Source organism: Porites lutea, chromosome 7 (assembly GCF_958299795.1).
Source record: "Porites lutea chromosome 7, jaPorLute2.1, whole genome shotgun sequence".
In the NCBI taxonomy this organism is placed as follows: Eukaryota; Metazoa; Cnidaria; class Anthozoa; order Scleractinia; family Poritidae; genus Porites; species Porites lutea.
The window spans coordinates 30,533,591-30,555,399 of record NC_133207.1 but is presented as its reverse complement, the minus strand read 5'-3'; the positions used below and the strand labels follow the sequence as shown (position 1 = coordinate 30,555,399).

At 41.2% G+C, this 21,809-nt stretch overlaps 1 protein-coding gene across 1 annotated transcript; it reads right to left on the bottom strand.

The window, feature by feature from the left end:
- Positions 1-1,955: 1,955 nt before the first annotated feature.
- LOC140944771 (uncharacterized) lies at positions 1,956-21,675 on the bottom strand. The gene is made up of 14 exons (XM_073393878.1): positions 21,467-21,675; positions 20,416-20,649; positions 19,818-20,067; positions 19,291-19,509; positions 17,390-17,468; positions 16,060-16,179; positions 11,501-11,579; positions 10,723-10,893; positions 8,852-9,094; positions 7,752-8,004; positions 7,180-7,398; positions 6,065-6,440; positions 4,552-4,760; positions 1,956-3,455 (listed from the first exon to the last, which is right to left on the bottom strand). The coding sequence occupies exons 1-14, from the start codon at positions 21,620-21,622 to the stop codon at positions 3,295-3,297; spliced, it is 2,769 nt and encodes a 922-aa protein (XP_073249979.1). The 5' UTR covers positions 21,623-21,675; the 3' UTR covers positions 1,956-3,294.
- Positions 21,676-21,809: the final 134 nt, after the last annotated feature.

Genomic DNA, 21,809 nt, shown 5'->3' with positions numbered 1-21,809 from the left:
ACTGAAAAAGTCCTGAACAGTACATGGCTTTTGAAGTAAAACATCTGTTCTCGAGGCTCCATAAAAGGTCTTAGGAACTCGGAAGGTCTGTTTCAATGAAACAAAAAAGTTTATTTCAGTAGGCGTAGTGGGGCGGAAGTTTTGTTTGCCCTTGAGTAACCTCCATTTTACATTGTAATACGCCGACACTGGCGACGCCGGGTTTATCAGCCTTTTTTCTGAGGGTTGTCAAAGTGGATTTTTGCGTTGGATTTTTTTCTTCTTTTGGGGACTACCCTAGTTCGCGCAAAGCTATCACCCAGATGCCTTCCATCAAAGAGAGCTTGCCCGTGGGCTATCTAATTCTTTGATTAATTTTCCGGCTCCCGGTTAGACATCATAGACAGAAAAAAAAAAGAGGGAATGGCTTTTTAGCCGCGGGTGGTGATCGCAGAAGTAGGAACACTCAGAAACCCATCCAGCTCGAGACTGAAAATGAGAAATTAATCATCATTAGTCCCAATGGCCTTGCACGCGATATTCTACGTTCATGGGTTCTGCGTGGCTTTCCTGCGGTAGATTTTATTTCCTCAAGCCGCCATGGCTCTTGATTTGCCTTAAAAGCTCACAGCCTGATTTAACCCTGTTAGGTGGTTTGGGGACTTTTAATGCTGATTGAAAAGGCGGAGTACATCGTATGTTCCTGTTCCCGCAGAAAGGATTAGGAATATAGGCCGCATTTCCTATGGCACTTGTAATTTTCTCCGCAATGAAAACAAACACTGTGTTCATCTTGACTGTTGAATTCAACAAAGCACCAGTGGATTCAACTGCTTAGGGAAATAGAATCTTCTGAGCTGTGAAAGCTTTTTAGATTTTAAACTCACTGGATTTCTTGTTATTGCTCTCCGAAAAATTTTCTAAAATCTTCATTCAGTTGAGAATCAATCGGAAGAGCAGAAACCACAACAACCATTGTGGGGTACACTACTATGAATTTTGTCCGAATAAGGCTGTTGTAATCACCGCAATATTATGAAACGTGTCAGGTAAAACAATCCGACCAAAATTAGTGAAAACAAACGAGCAGAGGTTTCTTTCAATTTTGGCTTTTAGCATTTGTAATGTCGTTCTACGTAGATGCTAAAAGCCATGCCGGAAAGAAACCTCGGCTTGAAGGGTAGTGTGTGAAAGCCCATATACCGTAAAATCCCGAAAATAAGCCCCGGAGCTTATATTTTTCAAAGGCCATTTTTGAGGGGCTTATTTCTGGAGGGGCCTACATTCGGAGGGGCTTATCTACGGAGGGAAATTTGCGTTTCAAAATCGATTGGGCTAGCCTTATAGTTGGAAGTAAATTTACCGTTTTACTTTGTATCTGACGGCAATTTTCCAAGTACAACCCCCAGGCGGCTTATATTTGGAGGGGCTTATACATGGAGGGGCTTATTTTCGGAATTTTACGGTAGTTTAAATCCTTTTTTGCGTGGACGTGTAAGTTTATTTCCGTAATTCACTTCACTGCGGCTCTCATGGTTACTTACTTTATTAGGAAACTTTTGCAACGATGACGGCTGCGGTAACGTTAAGGTAAAAAGACAAAACATAACAAAACAGCAATTTTGCTCGTGCGGCAGATTTTTTCGTTTATTTCTTTACCGTAATTGCACGATTACGACGTGGAATTTTACGGCGATTTTTTATGGGTCTTATGAAAATACGTAGAGACGCGACGACGAATTTTTATTTCTCTTTCTGGAACAGAGTTGGGAGCGCACTGAAAACCGTTTTTTTGCGTCTCTCCCCAGTTTCGTACTTCTTTTAACCCTTGCTCCATTTCAAACTCTACCTTCAATAGGTTTGACCTACGCAAAAATACGGGCTGTACTACTGAATTGCGGTCCCCAAGAATTCAATCTTGGGGAATTTAACCCACGTTTGTTCAGCTCAAGCGAGCCGGAATAAACGCGACAAAGTTTGAAAAACGTGAATTTATTTTAATAGTGACTTTTTAAATACCGTTGAGCCTGTTACAGGCTCCGAGATAGCCGGGTCCGCTTAATTGACAGTGATTGAGAAAGCGCTCTAATTTTCACTTGAAAAGAGCTGAAAAGAGTTGAACATATCCGCCATTGCTGTAAATTCTACTCTGTTGGCTTAATTTTCTTTTGTAGCGTCAGCTAAGACTACGAGTTGTTTCTCGTTTTCCGCAACAGGAGTAGACAGTTGAGTGAGCGAATTACGCAGCCGCTTGTGAAAAATGCCACCTGCGAGGAAGGTAGCATCATCGACGCGGGACGCGATTCCACGCGTGCTCGCGTGATTCGCTTGCTATAAGTTTCCCCTCGTTTTACCCGCGTACGGTTTATCTCGCTCCGATCTGAACGCCGCGCTCTGCTATCTGAACGCCTGGTCCAGGCTATGGGAAAAATGAGGGAAAAGTATGATCCAGGTTTACGTATGGAGAATAGTTGTCTCGGGGTAGAAAGGTAACCGGCCTACCCGAGCTACCCAGGTCGAGCCAACTTTTTCATACATTTCCTTACAAAATTACAGGAGAATTAAACAAAAAGTTGGCGCGGCTAGAAGGGTGACCCGCGATGGTAGAGTCACCCTCCTAACCGGGCCAACTTTTTTCCATATAAACACTTTGGCTCACCCAGCCCGGTCAACTCGGTCAAGGCGAGACAATCAGAGCATGCGTATGCGCTGTTTAAGATAATAGGGACTTTAAGATCCAACGACGCGACGGCAATAAGAACGTCGCTTAAAAAGTGAATTTGCGTTCTCTCAGTCTTTATCGAAATTATTCCTACCCACTCACTTTGTCAAATAGAGGCGAACCCTCCTGGGGTTGAATTCCTAGGCACCATATCCAAGTACAGTAAGCAGTAAGAGAAATAAAATTTCGTCGTTGCATGTTTACGTCCTCCATAAAACGCGAAATTAGCCATGTTTACGTCGTAGTCGTGCAAAAAGGGGCAGAGAAACGTACAAAAAAGCGTGGTGTACGTGCCAAGTTGTTGTTTTGCTAATAAAACCTATCGTTTTTTGACGTTCTCGTTACCGTCCGCCTCGTTGGATCTTAAAGTCCCTAATAAGAGAATGCGCGAGCGCTGTTGGCTCCAGCAAAGGGGTCACATTTTTTCTCATATTAACGCTCGCTAATTGACTCAGCTTGGAGAGTGACTCTTGTACTAGGCCCGACACAAGTTTTCTCCATTACTCGTATACGGGGCCCACGAAATGAATCCTCCGAGATGATGATATCCTATTCTAGCGCATGCTCTTCCTCAAAAGTAAACTGGACAGTCTTTAGGAGGAACACTTCATCCATACTTTGGTGATGTCACGGGGATATCCTTCTACAAATTTAAGGGTGCCGTCATCCAGCTTCCAATAGTTTTCATTCTTGAAGAAGTACGTTCTCTTGTTTCCACTCCAAGAAATAACGGTGTCCATTGAATGAGGGAGACCTAGACCGATAGTCAGAATTGAAATTACAGTTATTAATTTGCAGGGTGATTTTCCAGGGAAAGTGAAAGACCTCTGATTAGAATTATAAAGGAGGCTGTCCTATTTGCGGTCGCCTCGACAAAGACTTTATTTAACTCTTTCTTTATCAGCAATGACTGACAGAGTTGGTAGATTGGTAGAATTGGTAAGTGCGCAGCTTTCTGTCTGAGAGGTCCTCAATTCGCTTCCCAAGTGTGACCTCAAATCATTGTTTCCACATTTTTCTTTGTCATGTAGTTTTTAGCCAGCGTTTAACAACTATAAGACTCTCTGATGGAGAGATGGGGGGCATAAAATGAGCACATCATCGGCATCAGGTTTGAGATACCGACGCAAAATAAGACATCTATACTTTTACCAAAACTCTACTGACGAGGATGTAAGTAATCGTAGTCAAGCTCTCAGTGTTCTTACTGCTTGTTTGTGTTCGCTCAATTGTTTGCAGCGGAAAGCTCGCGACGGTGGCAGGTAAACCATCCCTACTTTTCGACCATGAGTGAACTATTTGAGTTGCAGGTAGACTTATCAGCCCTTTTTCAAGAAGTCGAATTGAGGCTTGGCCGTACTGATTCGGAGAGAGTAGCCTGTTCCAGGCTTTCAGATAGTAGAGATCGGCGGTCAGATGGTGGGGAGCGAGTTAAATTGTACACCGGGAAAACGGAGGGAAAACGGGGGAAAACGAGGGGGGGGGGGCCTTTCTCCCGCGCTCTACTATCTGAACGCCTGTAACAGGCTAGGAGAGAGGAACTGAAGATGCTTGACCGCGCGACAATTTTAAAGGACTGGCCACTATCTATTCTAGATCAGGGGTATCAGAGATTGAACGTCCGCATTGCGTTTATAGGAAGCTTAAGCAACAACGACGGCGAAGCAGTTGTCCCTTTTCGTAAACGGTCGCTGCCATTCTTAAGACACTTAGAAAATTTTTGACCTGTTATTGAGAGTATTTCTATTAAAGAGAAAAAAAAATCGCAACCTGGGGACAAATGCCAGACCTCGAACCTGGACCTTTCGTATCCTAATAATATAAAGTATGTATCCAGCTTTGTTTCTTACCCCAAACTGAAATTGATCTTGGATAATTGGCATCAATACTGTTGCTATTCTCGTTGTAACGCCAGTAGTTTCCCCCTTTAAAGAAATACGTCTTTTTGTTGCCTTCCCAAATAAACGCCGCATCCATATTTTGCAGGGCAGACGGCAAGCCATACTGCTTTATATCTCTGGGACCTTCTTCAAGCCTGTTGTCATAATACTTCCAATACCTGTAAACACACATTGATGATAAAAGGGATCAATAGGGAACTTAAGCAAAGACGTTTCTGAGCGACGCAAGTCGACCGGAAGTGGACTTTTTAGTAAAGTAAAGTCTGGTTTATTAATAAAATCGTCGTGCTTAGAAATAAGCGAATTGCGAAATTATTTGACAAAGATATAGATATCATATCAAAAAATTATTAATAATAATTTAAACTAATTACATCGTGTTCAAAATGGACTGGGCCTTACAATTATGAGAAGATATAATACAATAAATTAGATAAAAAAAACTAGAAACTAGAAATATATATTAAGTTATACATTACATGCCATGAGCATAAAAGCACATCGCCGGAAAAAAGCTTCGTTTAAAGCGTTCAGTTTTGCAACTTATAAGAGATGGTCTGTCTCTGTTGCGAAGGGAGCGGCCGTGCGCCTGCGACCGAGTCGGTGGAACAAGATGGCGAAGACGGGACTCGGGCTTTTTTATCTTTGTGAATAATTTGCTACACAACTCCATTCATTTTTGAATTCTAGGGTAGTGGTTTTGCCCAAATTTTACTCTATAAGAGTACAAACTCTTAGCAATACAAATTTGGTAGCATCAGGGCATATAAAAAAGGTAAAAGGCATCACTTTCTGTTGACTTGCATCGCTCAAAAACTTTGCATGCTCTACTTTACTATTTTATCATTATCTTTATTGGGAACAGACCTTCAACACATTTTCTCAGATCAGCGCATCAGATGGAGCGCATGGAATATGATGGTATTGTTCTATAAAATTTTCACCAAAGCTTTTGTCTTCCAAAAAAAGAAACAGTATTCTTCCAAACAGTAAGTTCGATTTCTTTGTATGTCGCGCTAGCCTTTGTTCCTTCCGAGATGAGAGTTAGAGAAGAAGTGAGGGTTTATTTCCCGAACAGCGATTACTAATCGAGCGTAAGGTACAATCAAACTTCTTTAATACAGACACCAAAGGGACAGAACCGAGTGTCCGCTTTACAGAGGTGTCAGTATTATAGAGGTAGGGAATATATGATTTTGGCATTTGTGGGACCAAACGAAATGTCCGTATTATAGAGGTGTCCGTAAGGAGAGGTTAGACCGTACCTCCTTTATGGCAGAGAGAATGTGCTGAACTCTTATGTTTTAACAACAAGAAAGCTTTCTTGGAGCCTTTTTGACTGAAAGCGTTATGGGTGCGACCAAGGAAGGACTAAGATTTTGTTGGTTAATTTGTTTTTTTTTTTGTCAATTTTTTCCGAATGGAAAGGAAAGTAAAACAAAGACATAACATCAGCACTTACTCGCTTCCCTTAAAAAATATAGTCCGTCTTCCGTTAGCATAGGCACTGTCTATCGGTGTCTTGAGTGCCTTCCATTTTGATGTTATTTTCGTCGGCCCGCTTTCCACACCAAGTCTTACGCCAAGGACCCAAAAATAGTCCCCGCTAAAAACGTAAGTTTTTCCGTCATATCCCATCAAAAACGAGTCGAACTTCAAGACTTTGCAAATGTCCAAAACCGGAAGAGAAGTAGCTTTGGTTGATGTTCTACTTCCGGTCATGGCGGTTCCTGTAGTTGTGACGTCTGATTGTGTTCCAGTTGGTGAAGGAGTAGGGGTCGGAGTCGGCGTTGAGGGAGTAGGAGTCGGAGAAGGTGTTGGGGTCTGAGTTGGCTTACCTAGAAGCAATCAATGTAAAAAGTAAGGCCTCGCGATCAACTGAAACAGCTACTGTCGCGTAATTTTTTTTGTTACTGTTTTCACTTGCTTTATAATGAATGTCATATTTTCTGTATTTTTGCAACTAGGAGTCTGGAATAAGGTCCGGCGTTGGAATAACCTACCTCGTATATTGTTACTTGTGAGTAACTTACTAGATTATTATTAGTAGTACCAAATAAATAAACAAGGGTTGTGAGTTTTTTGTAGGTTTGTGGTACATTAGAGTATATTCTTTGATTAACAGTTGATCTTTTTGGCTGACAACTAAGAGTCGCATGGTTTTGTGTGAGTCACCGTACGAAAAAAATTGCGTCGACGATTACCGTTAAGAAAATTGACTCGATATTACATGCAGGTATCCCTTATACCCGATAATCAAAGGAGCAGAAAATAGAAGGGACAACGTAATGAGATAGCTTGGTAACTAGGCTTCTGGCTTGCAAGTTTGCTTCCAAAGCGATATGCCGTCGACAAGAAATTTTTAGTGTGAACAATTGTTCAAAGGCTTGAGAAGAATGTGTCCTCAAAAACACAAAAATATTCCAAGCTACTGTTACCAGCTGCGTTTAATGGCTACGTTGAAATAAAAATTTCCAAAAAAAAAGGGAAAATTGTTCACAAAACTGTCACTAGAATGTGCAATATAGACAATTGCATCCTTCCATTTCCATGAGAATCATGTTTACCTATACTTACCATAAAGGGCCTGTATCCCCAAAATATCGTCCTCAGTCAGTTCGATATTTGGAAAATACCCTTTGTACCAAGGGTACATGATGGATTCTCGTACGTTGGAATGTTCCAGTCCCATGCTGTGTCCGAATTCATGAACTGCCACCCAGTCTAGGTTTATACCGTCGCTTGTTCCTGTTGTGAATCGCTCATCATCGTCAAAATGGGCGTCACCCGATAAACCTGAACTCAATAATATAGGGAAAAAAAGTGATTTGTACTGTCTCAAATTAAGCAATGATTTTGTAAATTTTCCCTCACTGAGGAACCTTAATTATTGAAACTAAATTTAACACCCATAATAATCCCATAATAATAATAATACACTTTATTTAAAGAGGGTAGCACGGAATAGTTACAGAAACTAGTAAACTTGTCGCCGTCAATCCTATGTGAAGCAATTTGAGACTGCTTAAAAAACATAATATAACTCCGAAAGCCAGTTGTGAGGCTTAAAAATAGGCTTAATTGGTAACTGCACGTCAGCTCTATGTGGGACATGTGAATTGTCACATTACTAAAACCTCATTGCTTACCTTTGTTGTTGTGTGGATAGTACGCATGCGCTAGCGTTCCTCCCGGACCATCAAACGGATAAGGGTCGTTATGAAACCTTCTTACAAACCGAATCAATATGTCGACATCATCGTCTTTAACGGAGGGATCCGTTTGCTCACGAATGTTCAGCGTGCTAACTTCTGCCCACTTGTTGATCATTTTCCTGAGAATATTTCGCTGGACATCCACCGGAAGATCAGCTGTACTTTCTAAGAATCGGTAAGTTAAGTCCTAAAAGATCATAATGATTGTTCAGTACAGTTTAATCCTATATTCGGTGGACACCCTTGTGTCTCATGAGTGGTCAGTGCGATTCCTGGTTCGAGTAACGCTCTGAGCCTGATTCTTCTTTGTCTAAGTACTTTAGGAATTTTGGGGAGGGGATGTGCCCCTGGGACCTTAGAACCCAGTTCAGCTTATTTTTTTACCCTTAACTTGGCGAATCTCCCCAAATTCCTCCCCATCCTAGAGCAGCTATTTCCCATCTATTAACCGCATTGCGGGTTAATTTAACCTATCGTATAAAAAAATGCTTGAACTCCATATCCACAGCTACACATACCTATATAGCGTCTATATGGCAGTGCACCCCCAGATCTAAACTCGTAACTAGTAGGTCATGGTTCGAATCCGTTGGGAGAGTCACTAGACTGCAAAACAGTTGGTCTTTTTCTCCAAATAGGTTTTTCATGAGACGAAGAGTCTACTTGAGATTTTCGCGCACTGATGGTTGTCTTACACCAGGGGCGGATGCAGGGGAAGGGTGCAGGGGTTGCGCACCCCCCCCCCCCCCCCCCGAGATGACCTGCGGTTTTCTAATACAACTGGTATTCTGCAAAAAAAAACTATGTGGTTTATTGGTGTTGAAGTAGAGCAAGAGACGAGTGCACCCCCTCCTAAAAAAAATCCTGGATCTGCCCCTGTACACTCCGCCCCGGTTTTCACTCTAGTTCCAGGAGTTTCGTTTGACTGCTCGAGCGTTCTTATCCGCAAAAGATACGGGCTGTTTACTTGTCTAGTCAATGACTCACTGAAAACTGAAAAAATCAACGTCATTAAACCATACCCGAGCTCTTACCCTTTTTTCCCATAATGTTCCTTGAAGATAAAAGCGTTTTTTTCTTCTTGTTTGACCAATAGTCTGGTTTTCATCCTCTTTCTCATAAACTCCACACCGAGGAGTCAAAAGTAACTTCTTTGTGGCATCGTCCAACACTCCAGTTATGTTCAATCCTCCCCTCAGCTGGATTGTCAGGATTTCTTCTGTTAAGCTGCCAGTCGCGCCTCCAGGTTTTCTTAGTTTGTATTTATACACCCAATCCTAAAACAAAGGACTTTGACCGGTTAACCCTTTTAAGTCCCAAGATTGACCAAAATCAATTTTCTCCCTACAATTCTTATACATAACTAAATAGAATGGTTACTAGAATTAATAAAATGATCTCCAAAGTGGAACCGCTTTGATCTTTTAACAAATTCTCACAACTAAATTTTTCAAGGAATGCATGGAGATCAGTCTGGAGAATTTATTTGTGGATCAGGGGCATAGACTGCTGGAGGAAAGGGCGGGGCGGAGGGGGGGGGGGGGGGCGAGGGGGAGTTTTCTGGCCCAGATGAAGTATCTCTGCACCCTATATATCCCCGAGGGCTTAAGTGTGACTAAATGGAAGAATAAGCGGGATCAGGATCATGGACTCCTGACGGGATATGGAAAACCTTCCAAGGGAAAAGCGCACTGGGGACGAGGTTGAACCTCCCACCCCTAGTTGACTAGCCGACGAATGGTTGAATATTTTTTTTTGTTTTACCAACTTTACTGGTCACAAACAATAGCACAAACCTTCCTAGAAGGGGTGGATACAAAAGGGACTAAAGGGGCAAAAGATTATTACGAGGGTGTCAACGGGCTTGAGTCCCGGAGGGTACTTACTAGTAATAGGCTAATGGGGATGTGCCGCTGGATAGGATCGTATTTTTCACGGCTGGACCGGACTATCGGGGATACATTTTCATTAAAGTTACTAGAATTGAATCGCCCATTTGCGGTGTCTGGCGGATCAGAAAAATCAGGTAGGTAGCGATTTAAAAATGGGAAGATTTTTACCAATGTGTCAATTCATTGCAGGATAACCTAGTTGAAAAGCTTTTTTTTCTGTAAAGGTAGATGCGTAAACAGGGATCGCGAAAATTATATCTTCCCAAAAGTGACTAAGATGGGGTCTATATTTGGCCACAGAATTGACTATAATGGGGTAGGAGTTCTAAGAGGGCAGCTGCACCTAGCCATGGCAGCATGAATTAACCCAAGTAACTCCCCCCGGGGCTTGAGTTTGCTTTAGGTAGGTAGGTATGGTTTTGGGTGTTCTTTATTAAGACGGATTTTTGAACATTCCGATCCGCTGTGCATATATTATATTTCGCTTCCTTTGTACGAGCCCAGGAGCAAATTAAATAGGCTCCTGACGTGCTCCACTTCCAGACTAAGGTCTCAAGTATGGTAGATCGGGAATGAGTCACCAGAACTATCACAGCTCTTTCTCATAAATGTATCAATTTTAGACGAGTACTCCCTGGTTTCTGCGTGCAAGCCTGGTTAGCCACATAGCAGCCGTTCTTTGTAATCTCATCACGCAGCGCATGTTCCTTGCGCGACAAAATAAATTACAAAACGACTGCGCAGGAAACTTGTCATTTATATGCTGACATGCACACCATGATATATATATTTATGAGGGAATTCTCTGTCCTTTCGACCCCTTTTAGGTCTTGGCATAATTTCAAGTGGTCATCCTACTGATCGTTTGTAATGTATGCTTATTGCTGGGTTAATGGTATAAATGACAGTAAAAGCTAATAAAGCACTTTTTCACTGACTTAGTGCAGTATACCTTCTCTTTGCTTATTCACGATTACTCCTTCGTCATTTCTGAAAGCTATTCACTGACTTACCCTTGCATTCTCCAGAGTGAAGTTGTCAATTTGTTCTTTGGTCGGTTCGACACTCGTAACGCCGATAGGTAAAGCAAAGCTGCGGTCGCTGCACCACAGGAAAATAAAAGCAAAAATGATCAACTGTTGCATCAAACTCTTCTGAGCTTCCATTGCGTTGTGAACGTGCAACTAAGGAATGTCTCAGAATCTTGAAACCTTAAAGGTTAATGCTGTGACGAAGTCTGAAATTGCGGACGTGACGTAGGTAGAGCCAGAAGGAAGCAAGAAGAACTTTCGTAGATTATGGTACAAACAAAGCGTTTTTTTTTCATAAACTGGCATTTGAATCATGTATTATGACACGCGAAACAATCTGACAGTGACATTCATCAGATAACGGAGCGTACAAAAGAGAAAGCACCCTGGACTTGCAACAGACGACACGTGAACCGGGTGGTGTTGCACCTCGAGACTCGGGATTTCCCCCACTGTGGCGGGAGGGGGGGGGGGGGGGGGGTCAGCTCCGCCCCGAGGTGCAGCTCCTTACCCTTTTTCAAATATATACCTTTTTTGCCCCTTTCACGTACTTGGACAGCCGTGCTTCAGGACGAAACAGCTGTCCATGGCTGCGACTGCAGGGGTGTTATGGTTGTGCGATACGTAAGGTAATGCCATATTGCGGAATTGATACGTGTACCTCAGTGCTGAAATTGTTATTCTGTTCAGGGAGTACCCTCGGGGTTTTCTCCTGCAATGGGGAGGCCTACATGTGAAAAAGTGGAGAGGCTCGTCAAACTGATTGTAAGTTACACTTGTCCATTAACTGCAAACGCCCAAAGGTGGCCACTGTAAGCGGCTGAAATTTTCTTAAGCAACTAAAAGAGAAAGACAGCCAAATAACTGAAAGTAATTTCATTCCGCTAGATTAGTCAGACTAGTTACGGCCTTCTTTCTTTTCTTTTCTTCTTTTGCTATTCCTGTAAGTAATTGCAGGCAGGTGATCGGCTTCTGCCTAAAGAAATTGAAAAGAAGCCGAATGACGTTCCCTTCCTCCCTAAATCTACAATTTGCATTTACAAGCACTGGCCTCAAATAATACGGCTAACATTTTAACTCCTTTGCATAATCGATCCCTCCAGTGTTTCTTTTAACCTCCTTTGCGACTAATCAATACATAGCCTGCAGAAAAGGTCTTATTTTTTGCGTGTTTCAGGCTATAAACACGAACGCGGACGTGGAGCGCGAGACACGGGCGACGTGAGAAGGCGCAGAAAAAATATATTCCCCCGTCGCGCGTGTTTCGTGCTCCACGTCCGCAGCGTGCTCGCCTGCAAAATGAGAGAAAAAATAGCGCCTATTCTAGGATTAAGCACTCATGTCCGCATCTGTCCCGGCATGAGTGTCTGCAAAGAAACAAAACCAGTATGGCGACATTTGGAGGTAGTACTAGCAAGTTAGTCTGCGAGCGGGCTCACTTGTGCGAGTTTGGGGAAAATGCTTTTGGCGAAGGAGCCCCCATCCCGCGAGGAGAAAGGGATGTGGGATGCGGGATGCGGGCTCCGACGCCAAAACAATTTTCCGCGAACTCGCACAAGTGAGCCTGCTACGCGAAGGTTTGGGTCAAGAGGCGAGAAATGGGGTGGTGGGGCGGGGGGATGGAGAGTTCCCTTTCCTCGTGCTCACCCTGTTCTTTCTTCCCAGTAATCCCCAGCCAGTGAACATTTTGGTCTAACAACAGAGGCCCAGCTAGCACAGCGGCACATGTCACGTGCACATGTCACGTTCTTCTCTTTGGAACCATATTATAGATATCTGACGTCGTTTTGACCTATTAGCCAATACTATTTCCGGTGAACGTGTTTCAGGATTATAATTGATTGTAATCCCTGACAAAAAAATTCTTTACCAGTTTTCGGACGTGCTTGTCAAGTGTGATCTAAAGGCCAGTTTAATATTCTCCACAAGAAGAGCTAATTCCAACAGGGGATAAACGATGCATATATGTCTTGAGAACTCAAGTAAGGGGCACTAGAGAGGGTAAGAAACAGCGAGTACTGTTTCTTTATTTTCAGTTTTTGTTGTTGTTCTTATCTCTTATCATTATCTTATTATGCTTATTAAAGATTTGGTGGGATTTAGAGGTAAACTGCGAAGCGGGTTTGACAGTAAAGATAAATACTAATAAATTTAAGACACTTTAAATCTGCAATTTCTCTCAAAAAGCAGGCGTAACGGAATGAAGCAGTGAAATGAATTCGCAAACGACTTGATGTCGTTGGGAGTCTTTATTTCAAAGACTATAATGACTTTATTGCGAAGTTTTCCTAGAGTTTATTCTCCCCTTGTTAATCCCACCCCAGATAGGGTGCACTCTAAGGAGTTAATCCCACCCTCAGACGACTAAAACATACCATTATCCACACCGTTTTTCAGGCCTGACCTCTAAAAACCAAACCCGTTCTTGTTTAATTTTTGTTTTGGCTTTTTTATGATTATTATTTCCAAAACTTGGTTTCCGAGTATACTCCGTTTTTTGGACCCATGCATTACCTTGGCCAAGGACAGTTCGTTTAAGACGAAAAGCAAACGTCAAATTCAAGTTGAGAATTTCTCAAAACAGATAACGTGCAGTTAAGAACAGTCCAAAAAACTGTAGTAGACAAAACTAACATGAAGTTACTAATTTGGGGGTAGAATAAATGAACAGTAAAGCACAAGTTAAAAGAATAAAATTGGTCACGTGGTACAAGTTTGCCGTTTGCCGTAAATATGAGTTGTTTTAGTTTAGGGTGTCAGGGATTGGAGATTCCTTGATTCTCACCACAAATCTTCAAGAAACCCTCGGTATCAAACTTAGTCATCATTTCTTTCTTAGAGGCAGTTGGTGGTCTCACTTAGTGCAGACACTAAAATAAACCAACGGTCTTGAAAGGATTTATACTGAAACAAACAACAACACTAACAAAAGAAGGTAGCATAGGCAAAATGCACGAATGTACGAATAACACACCTTCAAGTCTAGGTTACGTTGTTTACAATCGGTGATTTGTCCTCAACGAAAGCACTTTCTCATCTGATTTTTTTATTTATTCTTGTTTCTTTTTTTTTTTTCTTTTCTCTCTCTTTCTTTCATTTTCTTTCTTTCTTTCGTTTCTTAAATTTTGGACACTTTTTTGTTGTTCACATGTCTGACGTTGAGATATGGTTAAACTCTTTTTGCTGGAAAAATTGTTCAGGGGACCTTATGCGCCTTGCATTGCTTGAAATTCTTCTCTTTTGGCTCAGGTTTTTTTAAGCGGAAGATGAATCTATTTAAATAGACTGAAGGCTAACAGGCTGTCGGCTCATGACTACGTGTAATTTTTCATTCTCCTCATCATGCAGGGAAAGGTAAGTGAGCAAGTCACGTGAACGTGCGTATAGAGAAAAAGGTGACCTCACGGGTGGCAGTTTCGGGCGCGTTCACGTGATTTGCTTGCCCTACCATCTCTGAGAAGAATAAGGGAGAAAACGCTGAGTCTACTGAGAGCAAGGACTTATACAAGAAATAATTCCTCCGGAGTGATTTTATCCTGTTATGTAGAGAAAGGTCTTTTTTTAGAAGTAAATTGGACAGTCTTTAGGAGAAACTCTACATCTCAGCTGGTTCTGGGTGTTCAGGTAGTAGGCCTTTCCCGGTTGTGCTCGGCAACTTTTGAGCAACTTTTGGCGTTTGGAGCAACTTTTTGCGGTTCTAGCAACCTCGAGAAAATTTTGCCTTTCTGAGCAACTTTTGAGCAAAATATAGGTTTAGAGCACATATCAAGCCCGAAAAAGTCAACGATTTCATAGCAAACTTCAGTTCATGTGAATTTCTTGAATGTTTATTATTATTTTTAATTTTTTTAAAATTAATGATAGCTAAGTTTCCAGCTATTTTTCTTGACCGATGTTAGTTTTATTTTGAAGAACCAAAAATAAAGCTTTTAATTTACCTTTATATAAAAATATTAAGAAATTTAGGCGGCAACTTTTGAAATTTAAGTAGCAACTTTTTGGCATTCCAGTGAGCAACTTTCCAGCATTTTACGAGCACAATCGGGAAAGGCCTATTAGATAGTGGTGACACAAAGTCAGAGAGTGGGAAAAAGGAAGGAAGGAAGAGAAGGAGCTGGGGGAGAGGGAGAGGGAGAGCGGTGTTTTCCCTGCTCGCATGTCTTTCCGCCATCCCTACAATCTGAACGCCTGGAACAGTCTAAATTCATCCATATTTGGGTGATGTCACGTGGATATCCTTCATCCAGTTTAAGGCTGTGGTCATCCAGCCTCCAATAGCTTTTATCTTTGAAGAAGTTCGTTCGCCTGTTTCCACTCCAAGAGATCACGGTGTCCATTGAATGAGGAAGGCCTAGACCGATGGTCAAAAGTCGAATTAAATTTATTGGCAAAATGACCTAGGGGGTCTCCCATATAAAAGTGACGGTGATGCTCGCCTTGTCCCTTAGAGGTGTAAATTGCAGATTTTAGTCTCAGTTAGGGTGTTTGGGATGGAAAGTTACTATATTTGCTCATCCAGGTATCGCTTAGCACTGTGCATAAAGAAATTTACAACAATGCCCTGACACTGACCACACAGAAATCTACCTCAGGGGTCAGTTTGACCCACATCCACATTGGTCACCCTTAGGGGTTTAATTTGAATTTCCCGACGAGCATCCCCGTCATTTTAATATGAGTGTCCCCCCCCCCCCCGGCATAGTGATTTCTATGGAAAGTGAAAGGTCTCATGGTTTGTTAATCATAACTTATTCGAGGATGATTAATGATGACTTATTCGAGCCACTGACGTGAAATACCCTGTACTCTGCTGACGACGATGTTAATAAGTGTAATCAAACTCTTCTCTACTGCTTGTTTGTTCCCTTTTTTGACAAAAAATCCCCTTGGGAAAATCTCACGAAGGGCGCAGATAAAATATGCCTAATTTCCGACCATGACTGAAATATGTGCGTGAGATGGATCAAAGAAGGTCGGAGGGGTAGCTATTTATTTACAAGATATCCTTTTCGGACAGTCGAAATGAGGTTTGGCTTCTGTGCCTGCATTAGTCTTTTTCAGGGAAATGGAGATGCTCGGCTGCGCGAAAACCTTTAAGGACAAGCCACTAGTATTCTAGATCACTGGTAGCTAACTGGTTGCCTCAAGAAGCCTAGGCTTCGGTACTGTGCTTACGTCATTATATCTGTGACAGGGAAATATAAAGCTTTTGTGTTACTTTGTTTCTTACCTCAAATTGAAATTGGTCTTGGGTAATTGGCGTCAATACTCTTGCTAATCTCGTTGTAACGCCAGTAATACCCCCCTTTGAAAAAATACGTTTTATAGTTGCGTTCCCAGATAAACGCAGCATCCATATTCTGTAAGGCAGACGGCAAGCCATATTGATTTATGTCGCTCGGACCTTCCTCAAGCTTGTAGTCAAAATACTTCCAATACCTGTAAACACATCGACAGTGATGACAGGAATTATTACCCAGAGTTTCCTACTTTACATTATCAACTTTACTGGGCAGAGACCTTCAAGCTCTTCGTTGTCGTTTTTTTTTACGAAAATTTTATGAAATTTGCTTAGGTATGCAGGTGCGTATGCGTACTAGCGATTAGGTTGGGCAGCAAAGTTTTATACGAGGAGTCTCTACCCCAAAGTCCAATCCCTTACCCTAATTCGATTATCACCTGCCTTTTCTAGCCTCTGATGAGGGTAAGTTTTGTCTAGCCGAAAAACAATTGGGAAAATAGATTACCAATCCTTAGCTGTCCGATCAGCCTTGCCCTCAATTTTAACCCTTTTATATGCCATTTTTGACAGAAAAGGTAACCCTTTCATATACCTTCCATTGGCAAATGGTACCCCTTTCACATACCCATTTCAGAACACTACATCCCTACTACCTGCTGTAAATGCATCGTCTTTTTTAAAATGAATAAGTCAGTGAACCTAGGCGTTTTCGCTTCTTTTTACAGACACAATGTATCTGTTAGCCCTTTTGGGCCCTTTTACAGTCCGAAATGACAGATTTTCCTACCCTTTCATTGCATGATTTCAACCAGTGAAATCCCTACCCATATACCTGACGCCTGAAAAGTACCTCTTTCGGGCGAAGCCTCCCCGTCGGCCCTTGTCCCCATATAGGCCATTATAGGGAATAACCCCGGTCGTAAAGGTAGCTTCGCCCCTGTATATGCATATGAGTGTGAAGCCGGGGGGGAGAGGGGAGGGTGGTTAAATGGTTTCGTGGGCTAAGACAATTTCATGTGGTTTATATGACCCTGGGCTCTATTACCGAAAAAAAAAAGATATCAAAGAAGTGATATTGGATTACTTCTGAATCAAAACTGTCTCGGTTCCCTTACAAAAATAATTTTTAGTCCGTCTGCCGTTAGCATAGGTACTTACACCCTGCAGAGCAACACTACTTAGATCCCCCAGTTAGGGTAAGCGCTGTCTATCGGTGTCTTGAGGCCCTTCCATTTTGATGTTATTTTCGTCGGCCCGCTTTCTACACCAAATCTTTCTCCAAGGACCCAAAAATAGTCCCCGCTAAAAACGTACGTTTTCCCGTCATATCCCATCACAAACGAGTCAAACTTCAAGACTTTGCAATGTCCAAAACCGGAAAAGGAGTAGCTTTGGCTGATGTACTACCTCCGGTAATAGCGGGTTCCTGTAGTCATGTCTGATTGTGTTCCAGTCGGTGAAGGAGTAGAAGTTCGAGTCGGTTTACCTAAAAGTAATCAATTGTAAAACGCCGCAATTAAAGGGCCTTGCATAATAATAATAATAATAATAATAATAATAATAATAATAATAATAATAATAATAATAATAATAATAATAATAATAATAACGCGAATATTTGTACAGGATAACCTATCAGTTCTAATAAAAAGAACTGTTATCAAAAGGGTCCTGTAATTATCTCATAAATAGCTAAAAAATAAAGAAGAAAATCGAAAAAGGAAAATAAAATAAAATAACACTAAGAAATCTAAGATTTAAAAATCAAAATCTGTAAAAATCATCGACTTACAAGATTGAAAAGAGTTGTGAATTAGGGAATACTATTGAAAAAACTCTTTTAAATAACTCTTAAAGCGAAAAATAGAATTTAATTTCTTAAATGCCGAGGTAAAGTATTGTAAACTAGAGCCCCTTGAAACGCAAAACTTCTCCGTCCAGATTCTAATTTGGCTTTGGGAAGTTTTAGTGAACACCCATTGTTTCTAGTGTTAATGTTGTGTTCAATTTTTGCAAAATATCCTTTAAAAGGGGTACAGACGTTATCCTGAAGACAATCAAACACAAGCTGGCAGGACTGTCTCTATTAAACTCGCCACTGTCTGGACTTGATAATTTCCACCAATGACTTTCTGACTTCGACGTTCAATGCTTTCAATTCGACTCTTACGGGAACGTGACCAACAGAGACCCAAAGTTCATCAATACGTAAAAACAGGTTGAATCATTGCTTTGTAGATTTTCTCAGCACTGGTCTTGTCGATTAAAGGTCGGATTCTCCTGAGTAAATTAAATCTTCCAGCTGCTCTTTTATACATTTTGTCAAAATGTGATTCGAGATTTAAGAATGAATCCAAGTTTACACCCAAGCATTTAGAGGATGACGTGGTATTAATCAGTGTTCCGTGTACAGTCAAGGCTAGTTGTCTTCCATTCAATGCATGAAGCCTTTTGACAGTACCAAAGATCATACACTAATGCGATCTCTTGAATAGTCACTGAATGCTGTCTTTTTTGTATTTTTAAATTTCAATTGGAAATCGGTGATAGGGCAGGTTGAATAACCTTTTTCTATCTCGTAAAATCATGTACTTGCGTACTAGTTCATTATACTAAAATTTTAAGTGAATATATATAAATAGACAAATAAACTTTGTCATTTTGTTAGTTTGTTCATGTTTCAACCGGACAGTACAGATCTTTCTGATCGTCAAAGTACTGTGTATGAAAATGTATGAAACTGCGAACGACGATTGACAAAAATGACTCTCTTTAAATACCCGATATTCAAAAGACATGAGGAGACACTAGATGGGGAAAGTATCGACTACTCTAATGCGATGCGATATTTGGATAATTTGGCTTGCAAGTTAAGCTCGCTTCGAAAGCGATTTACTTGCCGTCCACAACATACGTGTCTTACACAAGAAATTAGTTTAAGAGGCCTTAAGATTCGTGGAGACTTGTACGAGAATTGCCTGATAGTTTTTTCGCGTATTCTATAAAATAGACACCCCAGAAAGTTTCATCGTACTTTGGATTCACCAGAAAAGTAAGCACTGGTAACAGAAAACTATCCTGGGTGCCAGAGACTTTTCATGCGCGGGTCCCGGTTTCCGTCATCAGTCGGGCTTCGCCGCGCGTGACTTCGGCCGAACATCTGTCGGCCTGCGACCGACACCGAAGAATCCACCCGCAATCAAGAAAAATACCTTTGGTACCCATGGTATCAGAGAAAAGTAACTATAATGAAAAATATAGACAAATGCGCGTTTGCTTTCCCTGGGAATCATTTTCCCTTTGCTTACCGTGAAGTGCCTGTATCCCCAAAATATTGTCTTCAGTCAGCGCGATATTTGGGAAATATCCTTTGTACCAAGGATACATGATGGATTCCCGTACATTGGAATGTTCCAGACCCAGGCTATGTCCGAACTCATGAACCGCCACCCAGTCAAGGTTTATACCTTCACTTGTACCCGTTGTAAACTGCTCATCATCGTCAAAATGAGTATCACCAGATAATCCTGAAATATTCGTTGAAAAATAGCTCTGTCTTAAATGGAAACTATATTTATTTCCGCTCCCATATAGGATAGGAGACATTGTTTTTTTGAATCCAAATTTGTAACGAGTGAAACAACAGATTAATCTTTTGTTTCAAGAAGCAATGCGCTTCTGGTTGTCACTTTAATATCAATAGGTAAGCGTGAGTATCGCAGGGGTACTTGGCGAGGACTTTAAATTAATAGCAATAATGAAGTATAAATTAACGCTTAATTAATTATTACGCTTGAGGTTATGAACTAGGGGCATTCTTCCACGAGATACGTACCTAAGTTGTTGTGTGGATAGTACGCATGCGCCAGCGTTCCTCCTTGACCATCAAACGGATAGGGGTCATTATGGAAGCCTCTCACAAAAGAAATTAAAATATCCACGTCGTTGTCACTGGCTGACGAGTCCGCTTCACGAACGGTCAGCGTGCTCACTTCTGCCCATTTGTTGATCATTTTCCTCAGAATGTTTTGTTGAATATCGACAGGAAGGTCTGCTGTGCTGGATAAAAATCGGTAGGTCAAATCCTAGAAGGAAAGGTGAAGGGATTTTGAAAATCGTTAAATTGTCTCTTTGAAATAAAGTCAAATCTTTTTGGATTACTTTTCCCCGCGAAAATGGCGTCTGTGCGTGTATCGGTAGTACGATAATGACAAAAACATAAAGTAGATGCTATCAAACATCAGAAATGCGATTTTCTAGTGTCCCGTTTTTGCTGCCTAGTTTGTTTGACTTACATATTTGACCGTCAAAGTTCGCGGGAGAATTGATCTAAAAATAAACTGGTCTGAAGAAACGCCGTTGCATGGGTACAAAAGAAATGCTCGATCCGGGCCATGAGTTCCTGTCTCTGTGTCGTGCGCGGCAACACTCACCCTTTTATTCCACTTGGATCCTTGGAGAGTAAAACGCTTCCTCCGTTTCGTACCATACTCCTGGTCCTTGTAATCATCTTCTGTGACCCCGCAGCGAGGAATCAAAAGTAGTTTTTTGGTTTCAGTGTCCAGTACTCCAGTCACATTTATTACAGCCCTGCGTTGAAGTTTGGAGATTTCATTTGTCGTTACACTCTGTCCCAGTAAAGCCATACCGTACTTAATCATCCAATGCTAAAATAAGAAAATAATCTGATTATTGCTATCATGATAATAATATTGATAATTATAATCTTCGTGTTTGGCTATAAAAATTGCGATAAGATTTTGCTTAAAACATTTTAAGACATTTAAAAAAACGTCAAAAAAATGACGACGTTTTGACGTGCTCGTCTTAACTTCTTTATTAAGTCAAAGGAAAATTGCGTTCGAACTGAATGTTCTATAAAACATAAATCTGCTATTTTCGTTTTTTTTAATTTCTTAAAATGCTTTAAGAAAAATTTTATCAAATTTTTTCATAGGCAAATGTTTCAAAAAATCGCTTCTTTTCTATTAATTGCCATTTTCTGAGGAGATTTTTGTCGGTTTGTTATTAAAATGAAAAGCCATTATTGAAAAGGAAAAGAATTTCTAAAACCTTATCTGAAGTAATAAAGCGACTGAGTTTATTTTTGTTTATTTCTTTAAACGTTTTCGAGGTTAACTTTTCAAAAAAGGCACAAGAAAGAGTACTCTCTGACTTGCATTTAACAGTGTGTAGTGTGACCACGCAGCCAGCAGTTCTCTCGTCACGCATTGCTGCTCTGGGAAGAATCCTCTCACAAAAGAAACATTAAGTCTACAGTGAAATTGAGACGCTCTTACTATACCACGTCTGTCCCACGATCATGGACGGAATGTTGTTGTGACGATGGGTTTTATCGGTATTATATTAACGTTCGAATCCGAGTTCGATGCGGCAGCCATGCAATGGCTTAACTCAGTATACCTTTTCCTCGCTTATTAATGACTAACCCTATAGCATTTGTGCAAGCTGTTCATGACTTACCCTGGCATCTTCAAGAGTGACCCTGTCAACTTGTTCTTCGGACGGTTCTACACTCATGCCGCCGCGGATAGGTAAAGCAAAGCTGCGGTCGCCGCACCATCGAAAAATAAAAGAAAAAATGACAACCTGCTGCATCCAACTCTTCTGAAGTTCCATTGCGTTGTGAATGGCGACTAAGGACTGTCTCAGAAGATGGCAACCTGGAGAGGTTATGCTGTGTCGAAGGTTTGAAAGATTTGCGGACGTGACGTAGACAGGGCCAAATGGTGACGGTATTAACTTTTGCAGATTAAATGACAAACAAACCATTTTTTTAATACATTAGCATTTGAAACATGCATTA

Excerpts from the sequence above, each read along its gene's own strand:
- LOC140944771 (XM_073393878.1), bottom strand. The coding sequence starts at position 21,622 with ATGGAACTTCAGAAGAGTTGGATGCAGCAGGTTGTCATTTTTTCTTTT. Across the intron at positions 10,894-11,500 it reads ACAAGTGTAACTTACAATCA|TTGCACGTTCACAACGCAAT; the intron begins GTTTGACGAGCC and ends GACATTCCTTAG. Across the intron at positions 9,095-10,722 it reads TCACTCTGGAGAATGCAAGG|GATTGGGTGTATAAATACAA; the intron begins GTAAGTCAGTGA and ends CCTTTGTTTTAG.